Source organism: Archocentrus centrarchus, unplaced genomic scaffold (genome assembly GCF_007364275.1).
Source record: "Archocentrus centrarchus isolate MPI-CPG fArcCen1 unplaced genomic scaffold, fArcCen1 scaffold_107_ctg1, whole genome shotgun sequence".
NCBI classification, from domain to species: domain Eukaryota; kingdom Metazoa; phylum Chordata; class Actinopteri; order Cichliformes; family Cichlidae; genus Archocentrus; species Archocentrus centrarchus.
This window is the reverse complement of record NW_022060153.1, coordinates 47865-61603: the sequence shown is the minus strand read 5'-3', so window position 1 is coordinate 61603 and position 13739 is coordinate 47865. Positions and strand designations below refer to the sequence as shown.

Here is a 13739-nt window from a genome sequence, read left to right as displayed (position 1 = left end):
ATAACCTCAACTAAAAGGAATTCAATTAAGAGAAACAAATTGTGAGGCACAAGTTTGAATCTTTTTTTTTTATTTACAAAGCAATATGCACATACACACATCATATTATCTATATATATATATATAAAGAAAACAAAAACATTATGACATATAATGCTTTGCTACTTCTGGGCCATGTGGTGGTGGCTTTCTCTCAGAGCATGGTCCAGCATACAAACACTTATGGTGCACAGTGTTATATTTAGGGTGAGCTTCTAGTCTGTCTTGCAGTTTGGCTCAGAGGTCACTGAGCTCCTGGCTGGGGAAGCTTGGGGGTCTTAATCCAGCCCGACACGCCCTCTGAGACGCCATCCTCCTCATCCAACATGAGGTCAGTGGTGACACCGTCCCAGAAGGTAACCTCCTTCACTGCCAGGACACTCGTCCTCGCCTCCAGCAGCTGTTGACACTGAGCACACATTAAGTCATTATGAAACTATATGAAATATTGTGAAAAATCAGGAAACTACACTGAAAGTTTGAGTCTCTTGACTTTGAATGCACACATAGCAGATAAGACCCTGAATGCAAAAAAAAAAAAAGGAAAAAAATTTTAATATCAGCCCATCTTTGTCATCAAAAACAATGGTTATGTGACAAAGTACCAACTCCTGCATCCTGTGAATAAAAGACAAATGAACAAGTACTTTGAAAAAATGTAACACTGATAAAAGTACTTCATTGATTTTGGTCATTAACCCTTGAGGCACCTTTAAACTGATTATACACTTTTTATCTTTTAGGTCCCAAAATGTTACAGCTGCTGAAACTATAAACATTCAATGTTAATTATTTTCACCTTCACTGCATCACCTTTTTTTTGACATTTTGGGTTGTTCAAAAGAAGCCAGATTTTATATAAAGTTAAAAAAACAATAAGTAATATTTTCCAAAAATAAAACTGCATTTACAAGCTAACTACACAAATACAGCAGACCAACAAAACAATCCAGTACGTCTTACCTGCTTCCTTCTTGCACGACACCGGGCAGGATTTTTAATGGCTGCCGCCTTTTCCTGAACGTGAGGCTGACTGTAGCGGAAGCTGCGGCGGACCGTCTGTAGGTTTAACAAGAAGCTGGACAACATTTTTGTACATTGTAAATAAAGAGCATAAACACAGTGTATACATAAACAATATTCAGGAAAACACCCACACAACAGCAAAAGATACTTGCACACAATTATATCACTGTCCACGCATTAGGAACACTCACACTCTCGTTGTGAGGCGAACAGTCTGTGGAAAATAACATGAAAATAAATAAGAGTAAAAACATTTTAAGTTCTTCTCTCCTCCACACATTGAATACTGCTGCTTTGTTTCTGATTGTTACCTCTGCAGAGGATCATACCGGCTTTTATTGGATTCAGAGTTGAAGGGGGCAAATATGTGGTGTCTATACTGCCATGTAACTATCTATATACGTATGTATGGTTTCATCCTTAAGGCCTGTATTGATTTCATGCAAAAATGGTAACTTGAATTTAACATAAAGGTTTGACATCAGCACAAAGGGCCCCTTGTCGGCTCTCTTGCTTTCCATATAAGGAACTGACCATATGTCCAGCTATAGGTTATAGGTTGAAGATGTTTTTTTATAGCCATATATGGTAAGTTAGGAATGTGGGGGGTTTGCCAACACTATGTAACCTTTGTGATCTCTTTTCTGAACTGAGTTAGGAAGATTGGGCCTCCTCTCCCTGGTAGCTAAGGAAAAAGCATCTGTTTTGACATTGTCTGTTTTTTTGCAATAAATTTTTGTATATGCATTGAGACTTTGTCAGCGAGCATTTTTTCTTCAAGAACACATCCATCAAAGACACAAGTTCTGGAGTTCACGAACTGAGAGAAATTGTGATACTGCAGTGGTGCCTGAAGACTAAGCGTTTCAGCTCTGTGTCCAAACGCCAGCGAGGGGGTGAGTGATTACCTCCTTATTTGAGTGCGGCTGTTTTCCCGTTTGAGCTGTATCACACTGCAAAGACCCCGTGTGTGGGGTTTATGGTGTTTGTGTTTCTTGGGGTAATCTCAGTCATGTGTTTTTTCTTACTATACCATGAAAAATAAAGCTTGATTAAGTAGTGGATCCAGAAGTGGTAAGCGTATAGCCTGGCCAGGAGAGAGTTTACAGAGAATAAAAGAAGGGATAAGTAAAGGAAAAGAGCATATGCAACAGATATGTAAGTGTTGAGAGAAACAGCCGCATAATTGGGTTGAGCCTCCTATAAGGAGCTGCGTTAGGCAGGCCTAAATGTTTTCTTTCATTGACACTGCTGACGAGTTGTGTATGATATAACCTTCTATATGAATTTTGCATAAATTAAGATGTTGATAGATAGATGAGAAGAAGCAGCATTAGTAATGAAGAGAAGTAAAGGTCGACTAGTCTGTGTGTTTGTTTCGTGTAGAGCAAGATGTGTGTGTGTGTGTGTGGAAATGGACTCTTCCTTTTTTTTGAGAGGGGAGACCCCACCTGACTTTCCTCGCTTTTGTGTGTAAGTCTAAATTTGTTTGTGTGAGAAGAGACGTTGTTTGTTCTTTATGTCTGTGTGTGCCGGCCCGTGAGTGTGTTTAAGGGTGTGTCATCCCCTGTGCCCTTTCCTGTGTGTGTGAGCTAAAGGGATTTTGTCTTTCAGTGTTTGTGTGCTTGAGTTTATGTGTAAGTGAGGTGTGTGTGCAGAGAAAAGACCAAATGGGTGTGTGTATGCATATGTCTATGTGAATGGAGTGATTTTTGTGTAAGTGTGTGAGGCAGTACCCCAACTTTGTATGTATGTGGTGGCCCCCTCCTTTGTCCAGTCAGTAGGAGCTGTGTGTGTGTGTGTGTGTGTGTGTGTGTGTGTGTGTGTGTGTGTGTGTGTGTGTGTGTGTGTGTGTGTGTGTGTGTGTGTGGTATATGTGTCTGAACATTTTGTTGAACCTTTTTGATAATTGCTGCTGGACGGTGATTGGAAATAAAGGTTTATAAACGTTATGTTATTACTTATAATAGAATACACAATACATGAGCCGCCCTTATTGTTAAAAGCTATGAGCCTTCACCAGAGAGACGTTTGTTTTTCCCTGGGGACCTTTGTTAGTTTTATTACCTGTTATTAAAAATAAAAACAAGAGAGAAAAAAAAAACAGAAAGAAAGAAGAAAAGAAAGAGAAGTCCTTTAACTGATTGTTATAAAGCCCCATAAAGCCCCATCTATGAGCCCCAAATACACAGGACTGATATGTAAATTATCCAAGATGGCGCCGGTGAGGTCAGCAGCCGTCGTACCTGCTCCTACGCTTTGTTTGTTTATATTAGGTTTAGCTCTAATTTTGGACTTTATAATTCCGCCTGCTCTGTGTCATATCACGTATGACAGACAGACTCTTTTTAATATCAGAATACAGCACTCTGGCTGTATTCTGACACCTTTTTCTCCCGACCCGACTTGGCCTCGGGAGATACTGCGTTTCCAGTGGGCCAGCTCAAACAAAGGACGGACCAGGTCACGGACAAGGCCCCGAGGGAAAAGAGCCGGCGTAAGAGAGAGGCTGAGGAGCAGAGCGCACCAAACGCCACTGCCGAGCATCCTGTTGGCTAATGTCCAGTCACTGGATAACAAGCTGGACGAACTCAAGGCCAGGATACAGTTTCAGAGGGACATAAGGGACTGCAACATCATCTGTCTCACGGAGACATGGCTGACTCCCCTCATACCGGACCACGCCGTACAGCCGTCGGAGTTCTTCAGTGTTCATCGCACGGACAGAACGAGTGAGTCTGGAAAATCAAGAGGAGGAGGTGTGTGCCTAATGATTAATAACAACTGGTGTGACAGTAGGAATGTTGTCCCTCTGAAACAATCATGTTCACCTAACCTGGAGCTCCTAACCCTGAAATGCCGTCCCCACTACCTGCCCCGCGAGTTTACGTCGGTCATCTTCAGCGCCGTCTATATTCCACCTCAGGCGGACACAAACACTGCACTATCCGAGCTACATGAGGCTATTTCCACCTATCAGGCTAACCAGCGTGATGCGGCTCTCATCGTAGCCGGGGACTTTAACAGTGCAAACTTGAAAAAGCTGATACCGGAGTTGATTCAACACATAGACTGCCCCACCAGAGGAGAGAGGACCCTAGACCACTGCTATTCTCCATTCAAAGATGGCTACAAAGCAAAGCCTCTTCCGCCTTTTGGGAAGTCTGACCACACCGCTGTCCTTCTCATGCCGAAATACAAACAACGGCTCAGGCAGGAACCCCCTGCTGTGAGAGAAGTGACACGGTGGTCTGATCAAACAGAGGCCGCTCTGCAGGGTGCGTTGGATTCAACCGACTGGGACATGTTTCACAGCAGCGCGGGCGGAGACATCGAAGAGTTTACGGAAACTGTTGTGGGATTTATTGGGAAAGTTGTTGAAGACACTTCACTTAGGAGGACCATCAGGACTTTTCCCAACCAGAAGCCGTGGGTGGATAAATCTGTCCGCGACGCCCTGAGGTCCCGCACCGTTGCCTACAACTCCGGCCTCGCCTCTGGGAACATGGAGGACTACAAGGTTGCATCATATAACGTCCGCAGAGCGGTGAAAGAGGCAAAACATCGCTACGGCCGCAGACTGGAACAGCAACTACAACAGTCTGACCCCAGGGGACTGTGGCAGGGACTACGCACCATCACGGACTACAAAGCACCACACACACACCCGGTGAGTGCCGACGCTTCTCTGGCTGATGAACTCAACATCTTCTTTGCGCGCTTTGAGTCGGGAAGCCGACAGCCCGCTGCGCTCCCGGCCGGAGGGGCGGAGACACTCACTGTGACGGAGCGCGACGTGAGGAGGGCGTTTAGACGTGTAAACACCAGGAAAGCGGCTGGACCAGACGGTATTAGTGGACGTGTCCTTAAGACCTGCGCTGACCAGCTGGCACCTGTGTTTACACTGATATTCAACCTCTCACTGAAACTGTGTGTGATTCCCACCTGCTTTAAAGAGTCCATTATAGTCCCTGTCCCAAAGAAACCACACCCCAGCAGCCCCAATGACTTCAGGCCCATAGCACTCACCTCTGTGGTGATGAAGTGTTTTGAGAGACTCATCAAGACATTCATCACCTCCTCACTGCCCACCACCCTCGACCCACTACAGTTTGCATACCGGCCAGACAGATCCACAGATGACGCCATATCCTTCCTCCTCCACAAGACCCTTTCACACATAGACACTGGTAAGGGGAACTATGTGAGAGTGCTGTTTGTAGATTACAGCTCAGCATTCAACACCATAGTTCCCTCCAGGCTGGTCTCTAAGCTGCTGGACCTGGGCCTGGGCCCATCCCTGTGCAGGTGGGTTCACAGCTTCCTGACCAGCAGACCACAGGTGGTACGAGTGGGTCACCTCACCTCATCCTCCCTCACCCTCAGCACTGGATCCCCCCAAGGCTGTGTGCTCAGCCCTCTGCTGTACTCACTGTACACCCATGACTGCGAGGCCACGTCAGAGTCCAACGTCATCATCAAGTTTGCTGACGACACTGCTGTTGTGGGACTAATCTCTCACAATGAGGAGACAGCCTACAGGAGAGAGGTCTCCCGCCTGGAGAACTGGTGCCAGGAGAACCACCTCCTGCTCAACGTCAGCAAAACAAAGGAACTGATCGTGGACTTCAGCAGGAAGCAGCAGAGGGACTACCATCCACTTGTCATCAGTGGTGCTGAGGTGGAAAGAGTGGACACCTTCAAATACCTGGGAGTGACCATCTCACAGGACCTGTCCTGGACTCATCACATAAACATCACTGTGAAGAAGGCCAGACAGCGTCTCTACCTCCTCAGGCGGCTGAGAGACTTCAAGCTCCCACTCAAGGTGCTCAGGAACTTTTACACCTGCACCATTGAGAGCATCATGCGTGGGAGCATCACCACCTGGATGGGAAACTGCACCAAGCAGGACTTCATGGCCCTAAAAAGGGTGGTTCGTTCAGCTGAACGGACCATCAGAACCACCCTCCCCAACCTGCAGGACATTTACACCAAGCAGTGCAGGCTGAGGGCCATGAAGATCCTAAAACAGCCCAGCCACCCCGGACACTCTCTCTTCTCCCTGCTCCCATCAGGCCGGCGTTACCGCTGCCTGAGGACTAAGACTGAAAGGTTGAAGAAGAGTTTTTACCCACAAGCCATCCGTCTGCTCAACTCTGAGCCCTAACTGGACCATTATTGCACAGTGTAAATATTATAATTTAAAAAGTGTGTATAGTGTATAGTATATAGAGTATAGTGTATAGTGTGAATTACTTTTTTTTATTTTTATTCTTCTTATTTATATGTGTGTGTATATAAGGTTGCAGGTACAAAATACATTTCACTGTGCATTGTACTGTGTATAACTGTGCATGTGACAAATAAACACTATCTTATCTTATCTTATCTTACTCAAGCATAAACACTTTGAGGGTGAGAGGTGTTTTAAGAGTGAAATAAACTTAACATTTACACAGAAAACTGTAGATTTTTATAGTTCTGTGTTTATTGAAGGGAAGCTTGTAAACTACGTAAGAGGTTGAAGCTGAAAGAAAGGGGCGACCGGACAGGGCAGCGCTGTTTTATAGGTTAGCTTTGTTCTTAATCTTTCTCTCATTATTTTGGTGATAGAGCACAGCATTCACCCAGAGAGGAGGCTGCTTTATGGAAAAATACATTTGCTGTAGAAATTTGACATCTGTGTGGAACAGCTGGGTGTGGGAGAACGTGAAGCATCATACGGTCAGGTCCTGATTATGTCCCTGTTAATAAAGTTAACCACATAAATGCACACATTAACGTTATTCTGCCTGCAGCATGATGGTGGAAGATTTGTTTGAATCAGTCTGAGTAGAAATGTTACTAAAACCCAGAAAAACTGTAAACCATCAGTTCACTGTAAAAAGCATTAACCATTCTTGAGTCTTTATCAGGATTCTCTGCCTCTCCAGTAAATTTGAAGCTGAAAACCTTAGAAAATAATGTTTGTATGATTCTTTTTGATACTTTACTGCTAAAATTTTGCACTGGTGGAAAAAAGAAAAAAAAAGATTAAATTTTATTACATTAAAAGTAAGTAAGTTTCTGTTTTTAATACTAGCTGAAGAATCACGTCAAGGGTGCTTCCTAAATTCTGACTGGCACAGGCACAGCGCCCTCCTCAGTCATGCTGGCGTCATTGCTGCAGATGGACTAAGTTGGACAAAGCTGCTTCTCTCTGCTCCCGTCATTCATGGATTCTCTCAGATTTATCCTTAATTTTACTCTCATTTCTGAAGCAGTGAAACACAGAAGTTACCAAGCAGGTGATCTTTTAAACAGTGTTTTTGTTTGTGAAGTGTGTTTAAGATGTTTGGTGTGTTGTACTGTTAAAATTATAATTTCGATACCAGTGATCCATCTTCGGCCTTCATGTTACAGACATGATTTGTTGCTTTTTATGTTTTTGTTACAAGTTAGTTGTTAAAAAAGAAAAAAAATGCCCCTGTTCAGTTCTTCCATATAGTAACTCTGCTCACTTTAATCACTCAGCAAGAAAAGTTCCTGTTATCTCATTGGTACTACATTACCCAGCAGCCCATGGGGTTGCAGCCTATCTGACTGGTGTGAGTCATAAATAAAGGTTACCCCCCCATCCTTTAGTTGTGTGTGCATATGGGTTTGATTTTAAGTTTAAAATAGGAGTTATGGAGCCATATTCCTGTACAGAGGCTCAGTGCAGATCTGACTGCCTGCAGAGAGAATTTCACCTTTGTGTTGGACTGCCATCTTGTGGCACATTTAAGAATTGTTTTAGAACACATCTTTGTATTGTTGGACAGCACAGGATGATGCAGCTCATTGATTAAGCTGTAGGTGTTATGTTGACTTTTAGTCTTTTTTATATTGTGATTTTTCTTTGTTCCTTTCACAGAAACCATACCTGACCCTCATGCACCCTCACTGTAGCACAATCCAGTGTTAAGCAGATATTCTCCAGTCTGTACATCAGTGGTTCTTTGGAACCCCCCCCAAAAAAAGAAAAAAAATCATTTAAATAAATAAATAGATAAATAAATAACACGTAGAGCAGCAGAGTCACACAAAATAAAAAGTTGCACTTCACTCCCATTGGGCTGAAATGGATCCTTCGGTGGGCTGGGTGTGGTCCCCGGGCCTCGTGTTTAATACCACTGGTTTTATCTGTTATGGTGTTGGTCCCACCCTCATTCTGCTTTTCCGCTTCTTCAAGCAACAATCAGTCATCTCATCGCTGATCAGCCTATGCACCTGAGATCAAACTCGGGAACTTTCAGCTTTATTTCAAGAAAAAAACCTTTCACTTTTATCAGGTCGGGCTTTTTAAACTCCGATACTGTTATCTGCGGGAAATCCCAGTATTCTTTGGAGTTTCAGGAAACTTTGAAGAGTCGGATCAGCAGAACAATGGGGATTAAATGGAAGCGGAAACATGGACTGACTGAGTGTTTCTGCAGGTGAGCTTTAACTAATGCATGAGGTTAATTCATATTTATTATGTAAACATGCCTTTAAGTGGACCACGTGGTCTGTCAGGGCTCACTGGAGGTGAACAGTTCGGGGAACTCCGACCCACAGTTATTTTTTCTTCTTCTTCTTTTGCTTTCGGTTGCTCCAAAACTCCCTAAAAGTCCAGCCACAGACGGTATTTAAAAACTTCCGCTTATGTCTCTGTGCTGCTTTTTCAGACTGTTTACAGATGGATGCAGTCACTGCTGCAGCTTCAGTACTTTATACTTTGCACTAAATATTTATCATATTCTGAGCTTCTGCTGCCATCTGCTGGTTAAACATACGCTTAACAAACTCTTGCATCATTTCTGAGAAGCGCGCTGATTTCCTGTAAATGCTGAAGGAGTTTATCGAATTACTGATGCTGGAAACACATTCGGGAAAATGCTGCAGAACCGAATCAAAATCAAGGCGCTGACGATCATTTAGTGTCAGTGTAATATTTTGCCGTCATGTGATTTTGCTGCTGCGTTGCTGCATGTTGAGCTGAGATACTGTCCATGTGATAACTGTAGTTTGATGCATTTGTAGGCCAAATGTTATTTGTTGAACGCACAGGACTGATTCGATATTCATCTAATCAGAGAAAAACTTTTTCATAGTCCTGCATTTATTGAATTGGAGTTGAGGGATGGGGGAATTCTCTCTCCCTCCCTTCATGGTCACATAAGAGCTGAGAAGTGAAACCAAACTTTCAGTTCAGGTCAGGCTGCATCTACTTCACTCTCCACCCTCCTGTCACAGATGGATTCTCTCATAGTGCTCCTGCTTATGATTTATGGATCTACAGGTGAGTCAAACAGAGTTTGTTTATATTTTTCTTTTTAAGTTAAGAAGTGACAAACTGTAAGTCATTTTTAGGTCAGTGTAATTCAATGCAGCTTAACAGCTTTAACAGGTCAGAAGTTCATCTCTGATCCCTTTTTATTGACCTTGGAAACATATTCATATTCATTACACCAGCATGCTTAATGTAACAGCTGATTTCTCACAGGGGGCGGTGCCCACTTTGGCATACCCTGTATGTCTGAGTCTCTGGCTGCTGTACTGGAAGCTGCCACCTACACTTTGCATTTTCTGCATTCTTTGAATTCCTCCATGACGAGAACAAACATTTAAAGACTGAAGACTTGTACAGAGTTGTTCAGATTTGTCTCATTTATTGTCTGATTTGGTGAAGGGGGGGTGGAATGCAGACGGAGACGAGAGGGTCATAGCATTGTGGAGCCCGATGCCAGCTCCTAGCCAAAACAGTTCGCTGACAGTGATGCAAGTTCATCAGTGACCGTGGTACACCAGATCCAGCTCACACAAATCACAGAGAGGGCTGAGGGGACGAGCGACCATCACACATTGTCCTGGAGAGATATGATTATCAGCCCAAGGCCGGCTGGGGAGCCGAATTCCTGATAATGGAGATGTTGTTTTGGAACAGGGTGCTTGTGTTTTTTCCAGCAGCCTTCAGCTTCACTGGGGAACCCATTCAGTAAATCCAGTAATCCAAATTCATTAGTTACCGTCCTCGCTGTGCAGGAATCAAACCTTATCTCCAGATCTATTCCTTCTCGCCTGCGAGCACGTTCTCAGCTGGACTACTAGTCCGCTTTACGGCTCAGGTCCAACAGGCTTTGAGTCTGAGTCTGTACGGCTCTGCACAGCCCATCCACCTGGGTCTGCAGCCTCGGCAGATGTCGAACTGCTGCCCAGATTTTCATAATTTCCTGGTAAATCAGGTATCCTCTGAGCCCAAACTGAAGAGATCCTGTTTCCAAGTAGCCGAATATGTAAACGTCTTCCATGTCCTCAACCTCCAGAGCTGAGAGGCACACAGGTCTCCACAAGCTCCAAGAATCGATGACGTAGCTGACGGGGTCAGTTCCACTCGGACACTCAGGCTCCCCTTTCCCCGCTCTCATAGTGGAGAAAATTCGATCAGTGGTGTTTAGGGCCCAGTTTGCCAGATCCATGTTGCTTCTTAATCTTATTCTTATTCGCACAGTGTGTAAAAGACACTCTTACAGCAAGCAGGAGAGATGTTGGAGGGCAGGGAGGCAGGATAGAATGCGACCGTCCCCGTCAGAGAGCAGGAGGGAAGAGATGGGAGAAGTTCAGCCTTTAAAGCGTGTTTGTCGTTCTGCATTTTAACATTTTTTTTTTTTTTTTACCTCTGATAACTGAGTTTTAACAGTGACAGCAATTCATTAAAGGAAAGTGAAAGCATCCCAGACAGAACTTACTTATTGTTTTTATTGGAGTCTCCCCTTCAGTTTTTCTTCCTCAAACACTTCTGTAATAACGTGGATTTTTTTTTTCGGGACGTCTGTTACTCTAAATTTCTGCTAATATTTGAGATTTACACATTTATCATGACCAAAAGGTCAGTCATATTAACTTTTAATTAATTATTTGGCACAATAATAGAACTCAAACCTCACCTGTGGGAGGTGGAAAGAGTCTGTAACCAAATCTGTTCAAAGACAAGTTGAAAACCAAACATCTTGAAAGTAAAAAGTAACTAATTAATGAGTAATGACTCTTAGAGTCATTGCTCATTAATTAATTACTTTGAATTTGAAGAAATGTCCAATTCAGATATTTTACAGTAAAGACAACAATTTTTCCTCCTTTTATAGTGTGAAGTGGCCAAACTGGGTTTATTATAGACAGAAGTTACACATTTACTTCAAATTAATTTCATTATAATTTGTGTCTCTTTTCCTGTAACATACCCACAAGTTAGAGGCTACTTAAAGGTGCTGAGGCACCACTTAAAACTACTTCCTGTAAAAAGCTAAATTGTTACCCAGTTATTCTAGTGTAGCTAACATGAAGGGGCAACAGTGTCATTGCATCATAATTTCAGCTAAAATACATTTAAATCACATTTAACTCTGGGAGAGTTACACCCTTAGCTGTGGGCTGTATTATGAAGCAATACCAGCCTGTCAACTAAACCTAGCTGTAATTTATTAAAGCAGAGCTCGATCAGCAGTGGCATCATCAGAGATGAGCGTTCAGGTGAACCGAACGCACAGGACAGCTGTGATCACAGCTGCTCAGCTGATGCTGGTTCATTACAGACGCTCTTACAGACTCACACAGAGCTGGAACCTGTGGTTCTCACTGTAGTCTCGATTTCTTTCGAACATCAATGTTTGATTGAGCTCAAGGATCAGCTGATCAGACTTTTGTGTTCAAGTGTCAAATGTCGCCTTGGTCACAACTCAAAAATACATGCACACCAATGGTGAAGATGTCAGACAAACATCTATGGCTGCCACCATGTTGTTTAGTTTGTTGGAGAAAGAAGTGACCACATTTGGGAACGATGGTGGAGTTAGCAGCCGATGCATCCATAGACTGTATGGGAGCATCACAGAGTCACAGATACCCGGAGATTAATGCTTAGATTAAAGTGAAATCCAAATAAAATCTTAGTATTTCACTCACCTAAACTGGAGCTCAGACTTCTTGGATGATCTGTTAGTACAATTAGCTGCACATTCTGTCAGATAATTGTAATTACATTGCATTACCTTACAACCACCTGTGTTAGAGTCCATGTTAATCAAGTTTGTCTCTAGTTTTAAGCCTTGGTCAGTTCCACAGGGGGAAATAAGGACCAGAGTCCAGTGCTGCTTTTCCAGGCTGTAAACATGTTTATTTGGACATTTTAACTTTGGAGTTTATGGGGACAGACTCACTTTTAGAGCCTCAAGTGGACATTAGAGGAACTGCAGTTTGTTGGCTTCATTTTTCAGCCACGGAAGTTAAAAATATTTTATTCATCAAGTGGAGTTAATAAAATATTTTTATTTCTCTTAAAGCTTTCAGCTCCTCTCTCACTCCGGTTACTTTCACACATATCGTACATAAATGAATAAATACAATAGTGTAAACCAGCCTCATCCTTAGAAATTTAAATAAATATGTGTTAAAAAAGTCTGACACTGGAAAAGTTTCCATGATGGTGAGTTAAATATCAATGGTCGTGTTTTAACAGTGAAATGCTGACTGACTCTTTCCTTCAGCTCTGCAGCAGGATGTGCAGGTGAAGCTCGGAGAGGACGTCACTCTTCAGTGTCAGATCTCCACAGAGGAAACCATCTCAGTGCTGAAGTGGAGCAGAGCTGACCTGAACACAGACGGCTACGTCTACTTCTACAGGAACAGGCGCTCCTATGAAAACTACCAGCATCCATCTTTCCACGGCCGAGTGAAGCTGAGGAACCCGGAGATGAAGGACGGAGACGTTTCTCTGATCCTGGAGAACGTCACGTTTAATGACACTGGGATATATGAGTGTCACATAGCAGTGAGGAACTCTGGGAGAAGTAACAGAGCTCACACTGAGATCAGCCACTTCATCAACCTCACAGCCACAGGTGAGTGTGTGAAGCTCACACTCAGGTGTGAATAAATGAAATGAAAGTTTAAAATAAAAATGTATAAAATTGGTTGCTCCCAGCATTCCTCTACCCCACTGAAACTGCACAGCCTCACAGCTTTATGAGCCAGTTATAATTTTCTCTTGTGACCCACAATCCCCTCTGCTCATTTCCTTCAGTGTAAGTGTGAAGGGAAAGGTCATAGCATGTGGCTAACAAAGATGATAAATGTGATCCTGTTGATGGTCAGCACCAAAGCATATTTTTCTCATTTAAAAAAAATATAGGCATAAGTTTTAGATATATTTCTTGCTGTCTGAACTGCTCTCTGTAGTTTTACCTGTAGAACCCACATACACACACACACACACACACACACACACACACGCACACACACCTGTTGGTTTGCTGTTGCCTTTGTGTCTCAGTGTTTCTGCTCTGTTTTCTCTGCAGGTGAAACACATGAAACCATGTTGGAGCAGCAAATCATGGAAAGAGGAGATGGAAATATGGATGATGAAGAAGCAGAAACTCTGTTTCAGATTATTGTTGTTGCTGCTGTTGTTGCTGTTGTTGCTATTGTTGGGTTTGTGGCATTTTTGATATTTCTAATAAGTAAGAAGCCAAGGTCAGAGAGGCTTACTGAGGCAGCAGGTCTAACTTCTTCAGAAATATGAACTTTAAAAAAAAAATTATAATTGCACGGCTGCCTCACAGCTAGAATGAAATCTAGAAGCTCTCGGTTTGATTCCACCTTTGCCCGGACCTCTA

At 43.1% G+C, this 13739-nt stretch overlaps 2 protein-coding genes across 2 annotated transcripts in view; both read left to right on the top strand.

The window, feature by feature from the left end:
• The window catches only part of LOC115775352 (GTPase IMAP family member 8-like), a 102731-nt gene extending 94717 nt beyond the window's left edge, over positions 1–8014 (top strand). The window contains exon 6 of the mRNA XM_030722886.1: positions 7964–8014. Within this exon, the coding sequence (XP_030578746.1) occupies positions 7964–8014 (51 nt within the window). The remainder of the gene's footprint in view (positions 1–7963) is intronic.
• A 1279-nt stretch (positions 8015–9293) lies between these two features.
• Positions 9294–13739, top strand: LOC115775358 (myelin-oligodendrocyte glycoprotein-like). The gene is made up of 3 exons (XM_030722892.1): positions 9294–9370; positions 12612–12965; positions 13422–13739. Exons 1-3 carry the CDS (start codon positions 9325–9327, stop codon positions 13643–13645), a joined length of 624 nt encoding a protein of 207 aa, XP_030578752.1. The 5' UTR covers positions 9294–9324; the 3' UTR covers positions 13646–13739.

Coding starts and splice junctions, on each gene's coding strand:
- LOC115775358 (XM_030722892.1), top strand. CDS start 9,325: ATGGATTCTCTCATAGTGCTCCTGCTTATGATTTATGGATCTACAG. Junction 9,371..12,611: donor TATGATTTATGGATCTACAG/GTGAGTCAAACA, acceptor TCTTTCCTTCAG/CTCTGCAGCAGGATGTGCAG. Junction 12,966..13,421: donor CATCAACCTCACAGCCACAG/GTGAGTGTGTGA, acceptor TTTTCTCTGCAG/GTGAAACACATGAAACCATG.